We start from the raw sequence: 19,126 nt of genomic DNA, 5'->3' as shown, positions 1-19,126 counted from the left end.
GGTTAAAACACTTAATTTTATTATTATTATTATGTAATTCTTGAAATTATTTTGAATTTAAATATTTTAAATATATTTTTAAAAACTTTGATAAAAGAGTTTAAAGAAAAATGATCTAAAAATAAACAGTAGCTAGAAAATAAATTTTTGGACCTCTAAATACTTTTGAAACCTCTAGACAATGTGAAAATTTTGAATTTGAGGAAGATATTAGGATAAATTATGTACATTATTGTCTTTCTTATTTCTAATTTAATAATTTTTTATAATTTTATAAGTTAATAAATTTTAATTAATAATTAAAAATGTGGTAAAAAGAATGTGCTACTGTATTTTTTATTTTTCATTCCTCGTGGTAAGAAAAAATTGTTTGACTTGCATACAACCGGTTCACTTTGGTCATTATCTGATAACTTATTTACTTCTCTTCTTTTAATAAATAATTCTTAAAGATCCAATAAGGTAGAGATCGCATCAGGCCTCTGGAACAGTGAAATTGAGGTCAGATTATGTGCATTGGGTTCTCTAAATTACAGGCCCACTAAATACTATTGGTTCATGGGTTGGAGCTTTACGCTAAAATGGTGAGTTGAATCTTACTGGGTCTTGCAGGCATCAGTATTTAATAATAATAATAATAACGACGACAGCGACGATCATGATGATGAGTCAGTTAGATGAGAAAATTCTGAACTATGTTAACGTTCATCTCTCCATTTCGCTATTTTTTTGTCATTATTTATTATGTCTATGTATTGTTATAGTTATTTTTTAAAATTAAACTGTATCAATTTATTTAAATTTCAAAAGTATATTTTTTAAAATTGTAAACATATAAAAAATTAATCAAATTATATTAAATATTGATAGATAATTTTTTAAAAATATACAATTTTTTTTTAAAATTTCTTGACTAATCTCTCTAAATGTACGATACAATATGAAAATATTATTCAAAAATAAAATCACATATTTTTTTTGTTATTTATTTTGTATATGATGAATTAAGTAAAAGCTATAGTTTGTAATTAATAAGGCATGCGTGTTATTTTGTTTAATTTTTAATTGTTCCTTAAACTTTTCAATTAATCTGCTATTGTCTCTTTTTTTTCAGCATAATTTGTTAGCTTTCATTATATGATTTAAGAATTTACTTACGATACATTATATATATATATATATATTACACACATAATTGATTTCAGAATGTTATTATTTTTAAGTCATTTTCTTGATACTTAAATATCTTTCTAGTTTGTAGAAAATCACTAATAATTTGCAGTTTAATTTTAATATATTTTCAGGACAAAATACTAATTAAAATCTATCAGCGTATCTAAATAAAATCCATAATTATCCCATTTATAAAAACTTTTTAATTGTTCCGTAACATAACATATTTAATGTATAGATGACTATTTATCATAATAAATATACACCCTACCCCACATTATATACATTATTTAAATATAAAATGTGATAAAATTTATCATTATATATTTTAATACTTTTGAAAAACTATTTTTTTATTTTTCTTATATTTTAAAACACCTTCCCAAAAAATAATAAAAAATAATTAGGTGTTTCACAAAAATTAGCATAGACTTAAAAACTTATATTAAAACATAATATAAGCGAACGTTCTTAATTTTATTCTCAAAATAAAATAAATAAATATATTTTTACGGTTTTCTCTATTTTAAAAAAATAAAAACCCAAAAGTGTATGCAACGATTAATTTTGAATTATTTTCAATAACTCCATTTCATTAACCTCAGAAAGGTTTCCTATATTTTTAATACTTTTCAAAAAACATTTATTTTTCATTTTTATTTTCTTTTATTTGAAAGTACCTTCCAAAAAATAATAAATGTATCATAAAAAATTAACATAGACTTATACTTAAAGATAACAGATGTTTCATAAAATTAAAATTCCTTTCAATTACATTAAAACAGCTACATCATTTCTTCATTGACCACCATTGGGATAAGATAATAGTTTTACATAATAGGTGAATATATTACAGAGCAGATGCTGTTTGGAAAAGAACCACTTATTTAAGGATGCTAGAAACATGGACTTTGGAGTCATCTACTTGGTAAACACAACATGAACCTCAGGGAATATATGACACACTGGACAATCTCCAGGCCTGACTTTGAGGGCTTGTAATTCCATATTATCTGGATCCCAAAATGATGTGTCTCTGTGGCATACAACTACAGCTTGGACTCTAGTCCCATCTTCTCCCTCCAAAGGCATAAAATGTGTGGTGGTCTTTTCTAAATGATGACAAAAAAATACAGCATATGGGTAATCCATAAGATGACAAGCAATCACATTTCCCTCTGCTAATGTCTTTACTCCATTTTTCACTAAGAATTTTTGTGGCTTCCCTTCCTTTTCTGCATAAGTAGCAAAAGCACGGAGATTATTCCCCAGCCTAGAAATGACATAATCCAACATGGATTCAAGTGAAGTTGCACAAAATTTTTCGTCTCCAATTCGTGGAGGCCCTTCACAAATCCTAATTTGTGTCTCTGCAGCATTTGCCATTTCTGAGTTGGGTTTCACGGATAATATCTGTAGTATTTCGTTTATCTTTTCTGAAGAGAATGGTATACGTTGAGCAACTTGGCGAGGCAATAATGGTTTTCTATATTCTGTTTTATTGAAGTGTGCATCCATTTTTGTGCCGGGACTCAGGCCATCTTCAAAAAAGATTAAGTCTACTTTTACATCATCTATTTGATGATTCATTTCAGGCCTCTTCTTTGGATGATGAGCAATTGCTGCATCACTCTGTGATTCACTCTCTTTAGTATCATCGTGCAAGAGAGCTTTGTCCTGTAATTGCTTCCCGGTACTCTTGCCCCACATCATTATACGAGCATTTTGGTCATCAATTGTCTCCTTTTGCATGTGACCCAAATATTCTCCTGCATAAATTTTAGAAAAAAAAAATTTAGAAACTCTTATTCGGCATTAAATTTACAAAGCAGATACGCTTTAATTTCTTGATTACAAACCATGCTTTACAAACTCTTTGATTGATTTCGGCATTGGGGTATTTGGAAGCATCATTTTCCAGTAAAGTTGAGGAGACAACGCAGCATGGGCTGTCACCAGCATCAGCTACATATTCATACAAAAAACCATCCCACAAATATACTTGTTAAAAAGAATGGACAATGAATGCCATGGAAAAATGAAGCTTCGTTTCAAAGTAAAAAATGAATGAAACGTGAAGATTGAAGCTTACATTGACAAAGAAAAGCATTGGAAGGTAACGGGAATCCATTGCTGAACCAAAATGCTAGTTAGAGATGAGAAGGTGATACTGAGAAAAGAGAAAGGAAGAATATATAGAGAAGCATGGGCTTGAAGTAGGAGTGACATGGCATGCTGCATGCATCAAAAACTCAAAATGTCTGAAAGGTGTGGTCGTTTTACGATCACCAAGCATGCATGGTGAGCAAGTGGCAACACCTTCTGGTTAAGTTATCATGTGATTCTTTGGTGGTCCATCCATTGTCTCCAAATAATGTACGATGAATGATTGGTAACTTTTGCGGTGCGTGGCATTTGCATTGATTTGGAACAACATTTCCTGCTATTATCATAAAAGCAAGTCTCGTTTGTATCGACATTACCGGATACTCATCTTCTAGAAGATTTTAATAACTTTTTTTTTTCATAAAATATTTTATATCTTTCTTTTCTAATAAATAAAGTTGGTAGAAACTTAAATTAAATTAAAAAAATTAACAATACATTTTTATTTATTAATTAAAATTTATTATTAATTAAAAAAACTGTCAATCTCATTTTTTTTCTTAAAATTAACTGATTTTCTCTAATATTTTTGTAACTTCAAATAAATTTTAATAAATAATTAAATATTTTTGTAACTGCCAAATTTTTGTATAGTATCTTTTATGAAGCTCTATCTAAGCTTATTATAAATTTTCTCTAGATCCAACTTGACAATCATGTTCCAATTTCTGTTATTCAATCTACTAAAGAAATAGAACTAAAATATTGTCGGTCCCTTGTCTACCTTTTATAAAATTGGTTTGATTGGTTGAGATTAAAAGAGGCATAGCTGCACTCATTCTCTTAGATATTAACTTAGTTATAATTTTGTAACTTACATTACACAAAGAAATGAGTCTAAAATTATTCACATATTTTGAGTTTTTCTTTTTAGGAATAAAAGTAACGGAAGTGTCATTTACAGTAGCAATGTTAAAAGGGTTTTCGAAAATATCAACGACAAACTTAAAAATAAAAAGGCCTAAAAATTTCCATTGATTTTTTAAAAATAAGGCATGAATCTCATCTGGGTTAGGGGCTTTGAAGTTTCCTATACTAAATAAGGATGCTTTAACTTCTGCAAATGAAAGATCAGAATTTAAAAGAGTTAACTCATCATTCCTAAAACTGGGAAAAGTAGAGACATTGTGAAGAGGGGAACCCATAGGCTCATTATCAAAATAAAAAGCCTTAAAATAGTCAACAACTTAAGATTTAAGCTTAGTGGGGTCATATATCCAATTATTCCTGTCATCCCTAAAGCCTTTATCAAGTTTTTTTTGTCTACAATTCAAAACAGATTTATGAAAATAAAAACTAGTATTCTTATCTCCTAATTTGAGATAGTTAGACTTATATTGGTGAAATAAGTAGGTTTCTTCATGATTAAAAAATTTCGAGTATTCCCTCCACAGAGAATTCATGAGATTTATAAGAAAAAGATTATTACTAACAACTAATTTACAAGAAATATTCCTTATTCTATTTAATATTCTCCTTTTCCTATTAAAAATGTTACCAACACATTTATATTCCAATCAAAGATATTTTCTTGAAAGGAAGATATATTCTCAGTCTAAGTTCTAGAGGCAATGCAGAAATTTTTGACTTGGTTGAGAAAATCACTATGGATCAGCCAGGGGCAATAAATTTAAAGACTTTTTTATGAACGACAGATTTGGTCCTATCTCTAATTCTTATCCTCTAGGAGTCACTAACCACTACTCTATCAATTCTTTCCTTCAGTTGGTCTTTATGCCAAGTAAAAAGGTCTCCTTTGAAAACCAAATCTTGTAAGCCAGAAGTATCAAGACAATTAACAAACTGTTAGATAAGTTTTATATAGGTTGGCCTACCCCCAAATTTTTTATTTTCACAAAGAATTGAATTAAAATCCTCAGTTGCACACAAAGCTTTATTAACATTTATGCCAAATTTAAATAAAAGATTCCAACATTCTGCTTTTAGCCTCTCATGAGGGCTAGCATATAGAGCAGACAAAATCCAATCCTAATTTTCCATACTAATATTTTTGTGAAAAGTATACTTCTTAGTTCCTAATAAACAAAATTTTACTCTACTTGTATTACAACAACATCATATACATCCAAAGAATTGAACATCATCCACTCTTACTTCCCCATCCAGATTAATTTCTTTAATAACCCTGTCAGCTTTAATTAAGCTTATTCTTGGTTCAAATATAGCAATATAGTCAAGATTATGAATTTTAATAAGGCCATTTATCATTCTGTGGAAGCTAAGGTCTTACTCCCAAACCCCCTACAATTCCAAAAAAGGCAATCTATATCACTAGTGATCATTATTATTAGCATCCTTAAGATGCTGGCCTATACTTACACCTTTATTTGATACCACAACAGCATGTATCCTTCTGGTTAGTATTTTTTTGAATTATCAATCTCCATTAAAAAAGGTCCATCACGAGGTTTATCATTAGGATTGTGTCCTAGAAAGCCTTGATTTCTCCATAAAATTCTAAAATTAAGGCCTACCAAATCCTGGATAGAATGACGTAGATTAAGGTCACTTTGAATTATGTTTTGAAAGTGTTTCATTAATAAAAGAGTGTCCTATATTTCATGATTTTCAAGACTTTTAGTGTTTATTTGTTCAGAGTATGACAATTGCATTATCTTGGGAAAGAAGACTTTCTTTCTCAGTATCTCCTTAACCAATTTTAGGTGCAGAACGAGTTTTGGTAGATTTTTTAATAGGTTCACTCACCTTGGAACCATTAGGTATTTTAGAGCTTGGCCTATGAGTGACAGGGTTCTTAGGATAAACAACATTCTTATTTAGAGGCTTAGTATCCTTTTAGGGATGGCAGTTCCTAAGTTTTCATTCATGTTCTGCTTTGAATTATTAAGAATTTCAAATCTAGACCCTAGATGGATCTTTTATTTCTTAGCGTGGTTCATGGAGGATCCAACAAGAGGAGAAGAACTTAATTTTTCCTAAATGGTTTATTTGCAAGCATCTAAGAACCAAACTGATCCTTTTCTTTATATGTTATGTTATCGTTATCAAGCATCATCATATCATTACCAGCTTTAGAACTACTAACTATGTGACTTTCATTTTCTCCCGAATAGCTAGTTTTATTTTCTTATACCTCTAAATTAGTCTTAGTAAACCTAAAGTTTTCACTAAATTGCTCCTGTTTGTGCCCATACTTACCACAGTTTAAATAAATGAGACGCAACCATTCATACCCTACTTTAAATTATTGTCCTAGCACCTTAAAAGCTGGAACCAGTTTATTCTTTAAGTCTATTTCTATAAAGATCCTAGCAAATTTATCCCTAGCTAATAAAGAGGTTGGGATCAATCTTCAGCATTCACCCTAGACAATTCTCCACCTGCCACAAAAATTTGTTATTGTAGAGTTCAAGGGAAAGATCATGAATTCTTATACAAACTGCTATCTTTCTAAGGTTGTCTTGAGGTTTAAACAGGGGTATCTACCTCTGTACTAATATATAATGATCTAAAATAAACCAGGTCCCTTCAAAGAGGGTATGTTTATAATCCTCTATACTCTCAAACTTAATAAGGAAAAAATTACTATTCTGATCAAGAATTTTTAGGGACCCATGTTTACCCCCAAATATTACTTAATTTCTGGTTTAAAAAACTGAAACTAATTGATTTTCCTAATAGCTTAACTATAAGGGTAAATTTTGGAGCACACCACTCTTCGTAGTCTTCTAAGGGAATCTTTAAGTCAGGACACAAATTTTGAATTTTATCATTAATCTTAGTATCATCCGCAACCTTAGAAACAATGTTCAAATCATCCAATATAGTTTTAATAATTTCTTCATCGTTTAAAACTAGATCTACCTTATTTGACTCTAAGACCTTATCTTTATATGAAAAAGACTTAGAAAAATAGGGTACAAAGAGCACCTGGCATATTGTTGGATCAATAGAGTTCTCCTTTTCTTGCATGTATAAATCGGTGCCTCATTTGACACCTCTTCATTCGTTTGACTTTTTTGGTGCTTCAATCCCATGGGATCCATCTTTTCTGTGGACCACTTCTCAATCTCATGCTTCTCCATGTCCTCTGAACCCACTAGACAGTAGGTAAAGAACCTCAATCCCCTCATTGAAATGATTCAGCCTTCTTCCAGCACTCAAAAATGCTTGCAACCACCGTAGATCCCCTAGGGCGAGAACCCTAGCAGCGTCTCCTGAGCCCTCTTTTCTTGAAAGGAAAAGTGTGGTTCTTGGAGCTTTCGCGAGAAACCCAAAAGCAAAATGCTCCTTGTTTATACAAAGAAATTTCACCATTCAAATATATTTGTTTTTGTACCTCATACATAATATGTTAAATTTGTCGGGCCAGCTTTATGTGTATGCTTATTTACTTTTAAAATTGATGTTGTAACCAATTAATTATGACGTCCTTGTATTTTGAATGCATTGTTATATATTGATTATGGCATAAAATGACTTGAATTCATGTATATATGAGCTGTATGGTTGCTGGGTAAAAAACTGATGCATGTTGTGTGACTTTAGTGAGTTTTGAGTTAACGCAGAACTGTAGGATATCTCGCTGTAGTGAGAACAAGTCATCCAAAGTGAGGCTTTCTGGAGCCCTCTCACTGCAGTGAGATAGTTTTGCTGTAGCGAAAAATGGATAAGGTTAACTCAACTAATACTCTCGCTGAAGCGAGGAGATTCTCGCTGCAGCAAAAATGACAGACAATAGAAAGGTTCCATTGTCTAGTATATCTCACTGTAGCAAAAAAATTGCGAGCTGAGGGGTATTTAAGAAGTTTTGAGCTGACACTACGCCAAAATGGAAATCTGAGAGCGGTTCCATTTTGAATTAGAGAGCGTTTAAAACTGCTCTAAAATCTTGCGCTATCTGATGTATTATATTTAAGAGAGTGGTTAAACAAGCGCTATTTGATGTTAAGATTAGAGAGCGGTTCTGCCTTCAAAGTATAGGTGTAAGATTAGAGAGCGGTTTCACGTGGAACTGCTCTCCAAAGTATAAATGTAGACCGCAAATCTGAAATTTAAAATTGATTTCTTTTTGAGTTTTCTGTTGCAAAATAAAAATTTATTATTACGTTTAAATCAAAATTTAGAACTGATTTCTTTGTGAATTTTCTTCATTTTTATCACAAATCAAAATTGAATCTTGAGTTTATATATTTGGTGTTAACCAAACAGTTCACATCTGCATGAACCAAACCCAAGTAAGCAGAGAAAAAAGAGAGAACAAATTAATAGGATAATTTTTAACATTAATAGAGAGAAAAAGAAAGAAAGAGAGAATGGATGATTCACCGTTAATAAAGGGAAGAAGAAAGAAGTACCTACAAATGTGGAAAAATTAGCGTAAAGAAGATGAAGAAAGCAAATTAACACAGAATGAAGAGGTATCTACAGATGAGAAAAAAACTAATTTGTTAGCGAGAAAAGACAAAGAGAGCAGGCTAACAGAAAAGATGAAGAAAACATAAGAGAGCAATGAAGAAACTTACAGTGAAAGAGACCAGCTTTGTTAGCTAAGAAGAAGAAATGCTTGAGTGTGTTCATTTATAAATGACTTTAATAATATTAGAGAGCAGTTCATGATAATAATAAGATCTGAGAACTTTGGACTTTTTCTTTCTCTATTGGAAACTCACGAAGCTTTCAATCTAAGAAAACTCGTTCTAGGTAAGGGGAACTTATCTTAGATAGCCTTTATTATTTTTTAACTGCAAAAATACCATGTTTGGATCATATTTTAGCTGAAAGTGAGTTGATATATAAACAAACCTTGGGATAGAATCCAGATTAAGCATGGCTAAGTGGGTTAACCATTGTTGATGAATGTAATAATGCCTAATGTGTGTGATGGGATTTTCTGTTGTCTTGTGAAATTGGTCATGCTTGAAATACTATAATAAAATGTGCCAAATTTAGTTAGTAAATGCTGATATTGATTGAGTAAATACCTAAAGCTACTATAGATGTGTTGAGATTATTTACCATATGCTAAAATGCTAGATTAAAGTTGTGTGCTACTTGGCTTTATTGCTGAGATTGGATATATATATATATATATATATATATATATATATATATATATATATATATTGTATCATGCCAATATTCATCATTCTAGAGCCTGGTTGCATATTTAGGTAGGGTAGGCATGTATCGATTAGGTAACATGCTGAGGTGTACTGTGCTATATATCTGCATCCAAGTACCGAGATCGATTGCTCCCAGACTGGAGAAATTTAGGTTCCTTCTAGATTATTAGGGTTATGAAACCAATTGAAATTGAGTTGTTGCATCTTGCATTAGATGGGCTGCATTGCTATGTTGTATGCTGAAAATGTTGAGATAATGAGCTGTATGAATATTTATATTCATATTTACTTCTATAACCATGATTATCATTTCATAAGCTCACCCTATCATTCTGTCTATATTGGTGTGTGTGTGTGTTTTGCAATGATCGTACGATGGTACGTGTGCCGATATGACAGGTAATATGTTTGCTTTTTAAGTTAGAAAGTCTGGCTGAGGGACGTCAGAGTTGATATATTTTTTGAAAAATTCTAGTTTTAATTATCTTGTCAGTCTTGATTTTAGTGATAGATCTAAACTGTTTAGATATAGTTATCAAGGCAAGTAATTATTATTCAAACAAATTTATATTTTGAGCTCTACACAGAGCAATTGTTGTGTGTGTGTATATATATATATGTATATGAAAATGTCCTCAAACTTTGTTATTATGTTATTGAGATGTTTGAAGTTTGATTTTTGAAAATTATATTATCTGTACTATATATGTATTATCTTATAGATAAATTTGAATTAGAAGCAATAACTTAGGATGTCAATTATCCTTTACAAAAGAACAAAAGATCATGACAAACTTTACCTATACAAAGTTGGTTTAACACTTTCTTAGAGACAAGAATAATTCTAAATAAAATTTATTCTATTAATTTTATAATTGATAGTTGTTTATATTTTTTATAAATTATATTGTATGTTAAAATTAGAAAAACATTTGATGAAGTATGGCATAATTTATAAAATTTAAAATTTTAAAAATTATTTGAATATAATTATCTCTTCCGTGTGTGTATGTCATTTGAATATAATTAATTAACAACTCGTGTAATGTATGGATATTTTATTTTAAAATTAGTAAATATATAATTTTACAAATGATGACAATATGTTCTAAACATAATAGCAATAAGTAGTTAATTAAATTTAAATGTACCACAAATAAGCCAAAATCAAGAAGTCAAGCATCATCAATGAATTAATTAACATTAAGACATTTTTATCACTTCTAACACAAGTTTTCTTGATTCTTTTCTCACTCTGGTCATTTAACTTATCAAAATTTTTATTCTAACATTTATCGCAATATTGTATGTTAAAATAAAGTTATTTAATAAAGTATGAAATAATTTTAAATTTTAAATTTTATAAAATTATTTACTAATTAAGAACTCTTACATCAATAGCTCAATTAATTAATCTCAATATCTATAAAAATAAAGTTATTAAATAGAGTAATTACTCAAACCTTACTCCTAAGATAAATAAATATGGATCTCTTCCTGTTTGTGTTTTGAATATAATTAATTAGTAGTTTGTGTAATGTTTGAATATTTCATTTTAAAATGTGTATATATATAGTTTCACAATTGATTAATGATAATTTTTTTCTAAATAAGATAGTATTAAATAGTTAATGAAATTTAAAAGTACTATGAATAAGCCTAAATGAAGAATCCATGCATCATCAATGAATTAATTGACACTGGGACATTTTTATAACAAGTTTTCTCACTTGATTTTCTTCTTGGTTGAGTCATTTAACTTTTTGTCAATTTTTTTATTCTAATATTTTTATTCTAATATTCCTCCCAATATTAACATTCTCTTTTATGATACTTAGGCTTTCTATGCTATAAGAAGATAGTTTAACAATTGAATTTATTTAATAGTTAAATATATGTTGATTAAGAGTATTCTATGTATAACTAAATTTTATATTAGTAATGTTTAGGTTTAGCCAAGGTAGTTTTGAAAATAAAACCCACAAAGCATACCACTTTTATACATATGCAATACATTGACACAGATCATACTTTTAAACAAAAGAGAAGAACGTTGCAGGCTGGTATACAACAACAAATTCTATTTGGAAATGCCCACTTATTTAAGGATAATAAGATGGAAGATTTTAGTAATCTACTTGGAAAACCAAAGAAGATGGCCCTTGGGGATGATATGACACACTGGAACAGTTCCAGGCTTGACGTTGAGCACTTTGAATGCTGCCTTGTTTGGATTCCATTCTGATGTGTCTTTGTGGCATAAAGCTACAGCTTTAACTCTAGTCCCATCTTCTCCCTCCAAAGGCACCAAATGTGCAGTAGTATTTTGGGATAAATGATGGCAAAAATAGACAACATATGGGTAATCCAAAGGATGACAAGTAATGACATTTTCATCTGCCAACTTCTTCACTCCATCTTTCACTAAGAATTTTTTGGACATCGTTTCACTTTCTACCTCTGTAGAAATGACATTGACATTCTTACCAAGCTTAGAAATGACAAAGTCCACTACGGATTCTAATGAAGTTGCACAATGTTTTTCCTCTCCAGTTACTCCAGGCGTTTCACAAAGAGAAAAAGCATTTTCTACCATCTTAACGTCCTCAAATTTGGGTTGCTTAAAAAGCATTTTCAATATTTCTTTCTTCTTTCCTGATGAGAATGGTATGCGTTTTGAAACATGGCGAGGAAACAATGGGGCTGTGTAGTTTTTCTTTTCAAAGTGTGCATCTAATTTTGTGCCTGGACGTAGGCCTTCTTCAAAGAAAACTATGTCCTCATTTGGCTTCCCATGCAAAACATGTGAATGAGTATTTGCAGAATCTTTGACACCATAAAAGAAAAGTAAATTTTCGTCTTTTGAAAGAGCCTCTTTAAAATTTTTGACACCATAAAAGAAGAGTGGATTTTCATCTTGTGAACTGGTTTCTTTAGAGTCTTTAATACCATAAAAGAAAAGTGGATTTCCATCCTTTAAGAGAGCCTCTTTAGAATCTTTGACACCATAAAAAGAAAGTAGATTTTTACCGTGTGAATGAGCCTCTAAACCTTTCACTCCATAAAAGAAAAGTGGATTTTCATCCTTTGAGAGAACCTCTTTAGAATCTTTGACACCATAAAAGAAGAGTGAATTTCTATCTTGTGAGCTAACTTCTTTAGAATCTTTAACACCATAAAAGAAAAGTGGATTTCCATCCTTTAAGAGAGACTCTCTAGAATCTTTGATACCATAAAAGAAGAGTGGATTTTCATCTTGTGAATGAGTCTCTTTAGAACCTTTCTCTCCATAAAAGAAAAGTGGATTTCCATCCTTTGAGAGAGTCTCTTTAGAATCTTTGACACCATAAAAGAAGAGTGGATTTATGTCGTGTGAGCTGACCTCTTTAAAATCTTTGACACCATAAATGTAAAATAGATTTTCATCATTTGAGAGACCCTCTTTGGAATCTTTGATACCATAAAAGAAGAGTGGATTTTCATTTTGCCAGTTGGCCTCTTTAGAATCTTTGACACCATAATAGAAGAGTGGATTTCTATCTTGTGAGCTGACCTCCTTAGAATCTTTGACACCATAAAAGAAGAGTGGATTTTCATCTTCATCTGGTGAATGAGTCTCTTTAGAATCTTTGACACCTGAAAGAAAAGTGAATTTTTATCCTTTAAGAGAATCTCTTTAGAATCTTTTGACATCATAAAAAAAGAGTGAATTTCTATCTTTGACATAAAAGAAAAGTGAATTTCATTTATTATATTATCAAAAAAATTATTTGATAAAAATAATTTTTAAAATTTTTTAAATATATTATTAGAAAAAATTTAATATTTGAGTTAATTTTATGATTAATATCATTAAATTTTTAAGAATTTTTTTTACTTTTTTAACGTATATAAATGAGTAAAAAGATTTTTTTTTTACTTCGTTCACTGTTATTTTTATTCATCGAAATAATATAATTTTTTAAAATGTTATTTTTCGTTTTCCTATATTTTTTTTCTATTTCACTACTCATCAAAACATGTTATTAAAATTAAGGCCTCACAAGTACAATATGTATACACCCTTTAGGCCAACTTTCCTTTCTTTTACAATGTCATGAACATTCTCCTCATGTTCACAGAAAATAAATAAATAATATTGATTCTACATTAATCACGTCAATAATTCATTGCTGAAAATAAACTTAACAATTCATTGCTAAAAATCTAAAACAGATGACTGTAAGGAATTCAAAGGTAAAAATATCTGACAACTAAAGTATTTCTATCAAATTAATTAAAGAGTGGAATATATTTTTGTATTTTTTATTTTTATTGTTTAATTATGTTTTAAATTTTGTAAACTTTTTCTTTTTCTTTTATTTTATTTTTACTAAAAACATGAGTAACTTATATTAAGTTTAGGTGTATTTAAGAAAAAGAAATAAAGAAAGAGAAAATTAGTGTAATAGGACGAAAGTTTGTGTGTTTTTGTAGAAGAGGGAAATAGAAAAAAAAAAAAAAAAAAAAAAGGTGTGGAGTCGATCAAAAAAATAACCCTCCAATTGGGAAAGAATTAAGAGAGGGGATTATATTTTACTTTGTTTTGTTTAAAATTAGAATTTAATTTAAATATATTGATAGCGTAAAATGTTTTACACTTAATTATGTATTTTTAAATTTATATTAATAAAATTAATTGATTTATGTAATAATTAATATAAAATTCATATCACTGGTGTATTCTCATTAATAGTGTAAGTTTTTTTTTTTTGCGTTAACAATGCATCAAATTAAATTCTTAAAATTACTAAATAATTTTATGTACTATAAAAATTTATTTATTTTTTGTTAATTAAGCAATATTATAACAAAAAAATAATTTTCATATTTTTTTACACTGATCAAAATAAGTGGATGAAATTTGTCATTTCTTTTTCGCAATTTTATATCCATCTAAACAACACATATTTTTAAATTTATTATTTTCTCTTTTATTTCTTTTCTCTATTTTATACATCATTAAAAAGAAAATCTTAAAAAATTAACTTTTAGATTTTTTTAAATTTTACAAAGATATTTTAACGTTTTTAATATAAAATTTTTACGGATACTTTATCTCACTTTCAAAGCTGTCACTTTTAAAGGAAAAAAAAAACTTGAATTAAGAGAGATTTTACTCCCGTGCCCTCAAAATATTTAAACCACATAATTTTTGTTTTTTTTTTTTTTACGTTTCTTTACATAGTTTTTACTATAATAGTACTGTTTATGACTCTTCCTTTTCTGTTTTATTTCTTATTTATTTTATCTTTCTTTTTCAAGTGTAATTAAAAAGCGAGAAATTTTTAATAGATGAATAAATTAATTTTTCTTTTAATATGGTTTTCAGAATTATTTAATTTTTTTAATAAAAACTATATGGTTTTGATATACAATTAAAAAAAGATAAAATAAGCATGTACTCAAAATATTTTTTTATCTGAATCTGATTATTTATCATAATTAATAATTAAGTATTAGAAGGTTCTAATTTTATTATCTTGTGTTCAAATGCAATATAAAAAATATAAATCTGAAAAATATTATTTTTATCCAAATGTGAGTTTTTACAATTATTTAAAGTTTTATGTATCAAAAAATGGTAATATTATTTTTTTTTCCAAATACAATATAAGTAAATAAAAATTTGAAGAGCAATTTCTTTAGAATAAGTGATAAAAGTGAATAATTTGTGCTCAAATACGATAGAAATAAAAAAAACGGAAACAATTTATATTAAAAATAAAAACATAGCATTGTTGAAAATTGTATATCTCAAAGACGTTATATCAATGTTATGTTCAAATAAATTAAAAGTAAAAAAGATACCATGCATCCATATATTATAAAAGGTTTGAGGCAGATGTTATTATTACGTCACAATATTTATTTCTCCTGTTTAATTTTTTTATTGTTAATGAATATATATTTCATAAAAGTAATCGATATAAATAGTTAAATTTCTTACTAACCAAGGTTTAGAAGCTCTATGATTGCTTTGGGTATTGGGGTATTTGGAAGCATCCTTTCCCAGTAACGTTCAGGAGGTAAGGCTCCGTGGGCTGTCATCAGTATGAGCTACATTTTCATACATAAATCCATATACAGCTTCAGTGTTCGGGAACTTCAATGCTTGTTAAAAAATGATAATGCAGATATATTTGTTTAAAACAAAAGATAACGAAGAAATCTTGCTTCACAGTTTGCAATATAAAAAATGATCGAGATGAAATGCAGAAGTGGAAGCTCACACTTAGAGTGATAAACATCAGAAGGCAACGAAAATCCATGGCTGAAGCAAAATGGTTTAAGACGAGCGGTGATTTGGAGAGAATGGAAACGGCATATATATAGAGTGAGATGATGTATCATTTCTACATGTATGCATTGGTTATGTGTTATATAATTTATTATATGTATGAATTATTATATGAGTGAATGTCTATATTCATTAACTTATGATTTTGTAACTGTTTTGTTTAATTCTCATTCAAAGAAATACAATCCTTCCATTATAGTTTTAGGCCTATAAATAAGTGTATCATTTGTATTGAGGATATGTAAAATGAAATTAAGATTTTATCTATTTCTCTATATTTTTCTCTCTATTCTTTTTTACAATTTTACCTTTATTTTATAACATAATTTACTATTTTACTAACTATTAGATATATATTAAATAAAACACTCATGTTAATATAATGAAGTTTCTTCCTTTATTATATATAAAATATGTATTACAGTTATTAATTATTAATCATTTATTTATGTTATTTTATTATATTAATTTTTAATAATTAAAAGAATAATGAAATAAGATATTATTTTTGAAAAGAAAAATAAGAAAATATATAGTTTGATATATAGATTTACGTAACAGGAAAGTGCAAGAATACTAAAAAAAATAATTATAAAATAAGGATTTGGACATTATAATTAAATATTTAAATATATTTAAACTTTTTTAGCAACTCACGACGATCTACTCCACGATTTGCTTGCAATATGTATGATTATATTTTAAGTGAATATATTTATTTAGATAATATTTATTGTAAATTAAAATTTATATTTTTAAAATTAAATTTATTAATTTATTTTATATTAAAATTTATTAAATATAATTAATATTTGATCTTATATTATAATAATAAGAATGATAATATGAGTGAAGTGGTCGCGATTGAAAATATAATTTTTTTAAGAGTTAACTAATTGCGACTAATTAATAAAATATTTATTTTAAAAATTTAAAATTACTTTGAGCGTTTATTATAATTTTATTAATTGGAGTGAGTTGATGATATTTTTGTTTTAAATTTGTTTTATAAATATTTGATGTTTTGAATTTTAATGTACTTAAAAATATTTTGTTAATATAATATTTATTTTTAATCATATTAAAATAATTTTTTCAAAGGTTATAAAGTGGATCACTTCATCGAGTATGAAGATTTAGCTTAAGCTATATTTTAAAAGTTTTGGATTGACAAAATATAATGTTTATAAGGAGTTATTAAATTGATGACTATTTTTTGAAATTATTTTTATTGTTTATTTTAATTTTAGTAAATGAAGTAATTTAATGATATTTTTGTTTTAAATTTGTTATGTATTTATTTTAAATTTTAACGTGCTTAAAATAATATTTTATTAATATAATATTTATCCTTTATAAAATTTAAATAAAATTTTTAAGAATTGTAAAATGGATGTTCCGCATAAGTTCACTGTCAATAAAGAAAATTATACTTAAATAATCATTTTAAAGGTTAGATTAAGAAAATAAAATACTAATAAGAAATTATTAAATTTAAGTAATTTTGTGTGTGTTTGTGAGATTCGTTAACATACTCTAATCAATCTTTTTAGCTTTTTCATATAGTGCAACTATTGTGCAATCGCTTAGCTTCTAAATCAGTTGTCCTCTAGAGTAGAATGGAGTGTTGATGATTATGAAGGATTTTCGGTGTTTAACAACCAACCTATTTTTAATGCAAAGAACTCGTATTTATAGGCATGAAATGATAATTATCTAACCTGCTTCACTGCCACTATTATTAAATAACTACTCAGTATTTATAGGGCATTCAAATTTTACTTTCCACTGTCTAAGTACTCACCATGATAATTAGGTGAAGGTTGTAAGCAAAAATTGCAGAAATTGTATCCCTCTTTCTAAGACTCAAGCAGCTAATTGCTTTTGTCCTTCTCCCTTATCCTTTTGCCACCAGCTCATCAAATTCTAGTAATTTGTTCTAACCCAAGTGTGGACTTGTTGCTAGCATCATAATCATTTTATTCTATTCTTTCTTCTTATACAAGCAATTTATCTGTATAAATGGCCTACCATTGCATTCTAAGCACCAATCTCGATTCAAGTCGAAGAATTGAACATGTTCTAGCTCAAGTGTGGATTTATTCTTAATGCCATAACCAATTTATTCCATTCCTTCTCCTCGTACAAATAATCTACCTTATGTTTATATGTATAAATAGTCCTAACATTGTGTTCTAATTGCCAATCTCGATTCAAGTCGATCCATAATTGAACGCCAAGAGAATCTCAATCCCCATAGATTAGGCATGATTGGTTTCAAAGAAAAGAAAGCACCAGGCTTAGAACGACCCACCTTAGTAGTCAAAGGTTCAAATCCATAATTGGCCTATCTTGATGCAAAAGACTTCTAGCCCTTATTCTGACAACAACTTCTTAGGGGATTCAATCAAGAACAGTGCTGTATTGAACAATCTAAAAGATCTAATGACGAATTGAGACCGTAAAAGTAGATATGAAAATTTTAATTCTAAAAATATTAACTTCATATATAGAGTTTGTGGAGAACTTTAAAAATCTAAAATTACATTCTAATATTCTATTGATTTAAAAGTTATTTTTAATTATATATTAAAACTGCATGAGGGCATGTGACCCATACTTTTTTAAAAGCACTACATAAATACAAGATACACATAGATGAAGTTTGGAAAAGATGACAAGTTTTGAAGATAAAAGATAACAAGTTTTTAAGATATAAATTAAGAAATTTTGAAGGTTTAGAGAGAAATTATTAATTTTTATGGAAGATTAAATGATAAATATTTAAAAACTAGTGTTATAAAGTTATTGAAGATTTGAACCATTTATGAATTTTAAAATATATCTCACAATCTAAAAATGATCACTTACTTATAAATTATTTAGTTTACTAACTCACCCAAAACTTCACATGATAATTATCCTTCTTTCAGAAAGATTTTATATGAGATTAAAGAAACTGTATAATCTTATATCTTTAATTTTTTTCAATTTAATTTTGATTTTATAGTAATCCTCCTTCTTCTTTCCTTTTCCCTCTCTTTCTCTATCCTTTAAACACTTTCCTTCTTTTTCACTTCAAGTTTAATATAAGAAACTTTATAATATTTATATATAAATAGAAGTTATCATTAGAGGAAGCTTATAGCGTTTATGCATTAAGTTTTCCTAGTACAAGAATTAAAGAATAAACTATTTTTTTAATAAATATTTATTAGTTAAAAATTTTAACATTAAAAAATTGACACGGCATAGAATTAACTTTGAGACGTCAATTTTTTTTTTTTAACAATTGATTACATGAAGCATATGTCCATACCACCCAACAATTTTTAATAAA

The 19,126-nt window shown here is 28.0% G+C and overlaps 2 protein-coding genes across 2 annotated transcripts; both read right to left on the bottom strand.

The window, feature by feature from the left end:
- Positions 1-2,094: 2,094 nt before the first annotated feature.
- Positions 2,095-3,304, bottom strand: LOC113851440 (BURP domain-containing protein 3-like). The gene is made up of 3 exons (XM_027481926.1): positions 3,266-3,304; positions 3,033-3,138; positions 2,095-2,942 (listed from the first exon to the last, which is right to left on the bottom strand). The coding sequence occupies exons 1-3, from the start codon at positions 3,302-3,304 to the stop codon at positions 2,095-2,097; spliced, it is 993 nt and encodes a 330-aa protein (XP_027337727.1).
- An 8,276-nt stretch (positions 3,305-11,580) lies between these two features.
- On the bottom strand, positions 11,581-15,757 carry LOC113851430 (BURP domain-containing protein 9-like). Its single transcript, XM_027481916.1, has 3 exons — positions 15,719-15,757; positions 15,440-15,545; positions 11,581-13,082 (listed from the first exon to the last, which is right to left on the bottom strand). The coding sequence occupies exons 1-3, from the start codon at positions 15,755-15,757 to the stop codon at positions 11,581-11,583; spliced, it is 1,647 nt and encodes a 548-aa protein (XP_027337717.1).
- Between the last annotated feature and the right edge of the window lie 3,369 nt (positions 15,758-19,126).

This window comes from Abrus precatorius, unplaced genomic scaffold, assembly GCF_003935025.1.
Source record: "Abrus precatorius isolate BTA unplaced genomic scaffold, Abrus_2018 Scaffold10, whole genome shotgun sequence".
Classification (NCBI taxonomy): Eukaryota; Viridiplantae; Streptophyta; class Magnoliopsida; order Fabales; family Fabaceae; genus Abrus; species Abrus precatorius.
Note: the sequence above shows the minus strand (reverse complement) of the source record. Positions and strands in the feature narration are given on the sequence as shown.

Bases quoted from the DNA above. Each gene is read 5' to 3' on its own strand.
- LOC113851440 (XM_027481926.1), bottom strand. From the start codon at position 3,304: ATGGATTCCCGTTACCTTCCAATGCTTTTCTTTGTCAAT. The intron at 3,139-3,265 runs GTAAGCTTCAAT...ATGAATATGTAG, and splicing joins CAATGCTTTTCTTTGTCAAT to CTGATGCTGGTGACAGCCCA. The intron at 2,943-3,032 runs GTTTGTAATCAA...AAATTTATGCAG, and splicing joins CAAAGAGTTTGTAAAGCATG to GAGAATATTTGGGTCACATG.
- LOC113851430 (XM_027481916.1), bottom strand. From the start codon at position 15,757: ATGGATTTTCGTTGCCTTCTGATGTTTATCACTCTAAGT. The intron at 15,546-15,718 runs GTGAGCTTCCAC...ATGAAAATGTAG, and splicing joins TGATGTTTATCACTCTAAGT to CTCATACTGATGACAGCCCA. The intron at 13,083-15,439 runs GTTAGTAAGAAA...CTTTTCTTTCAG, and splicing joins CATAGAGCTTCTAAACCTTG to GTGTCAAAGATTCTAAAGAG.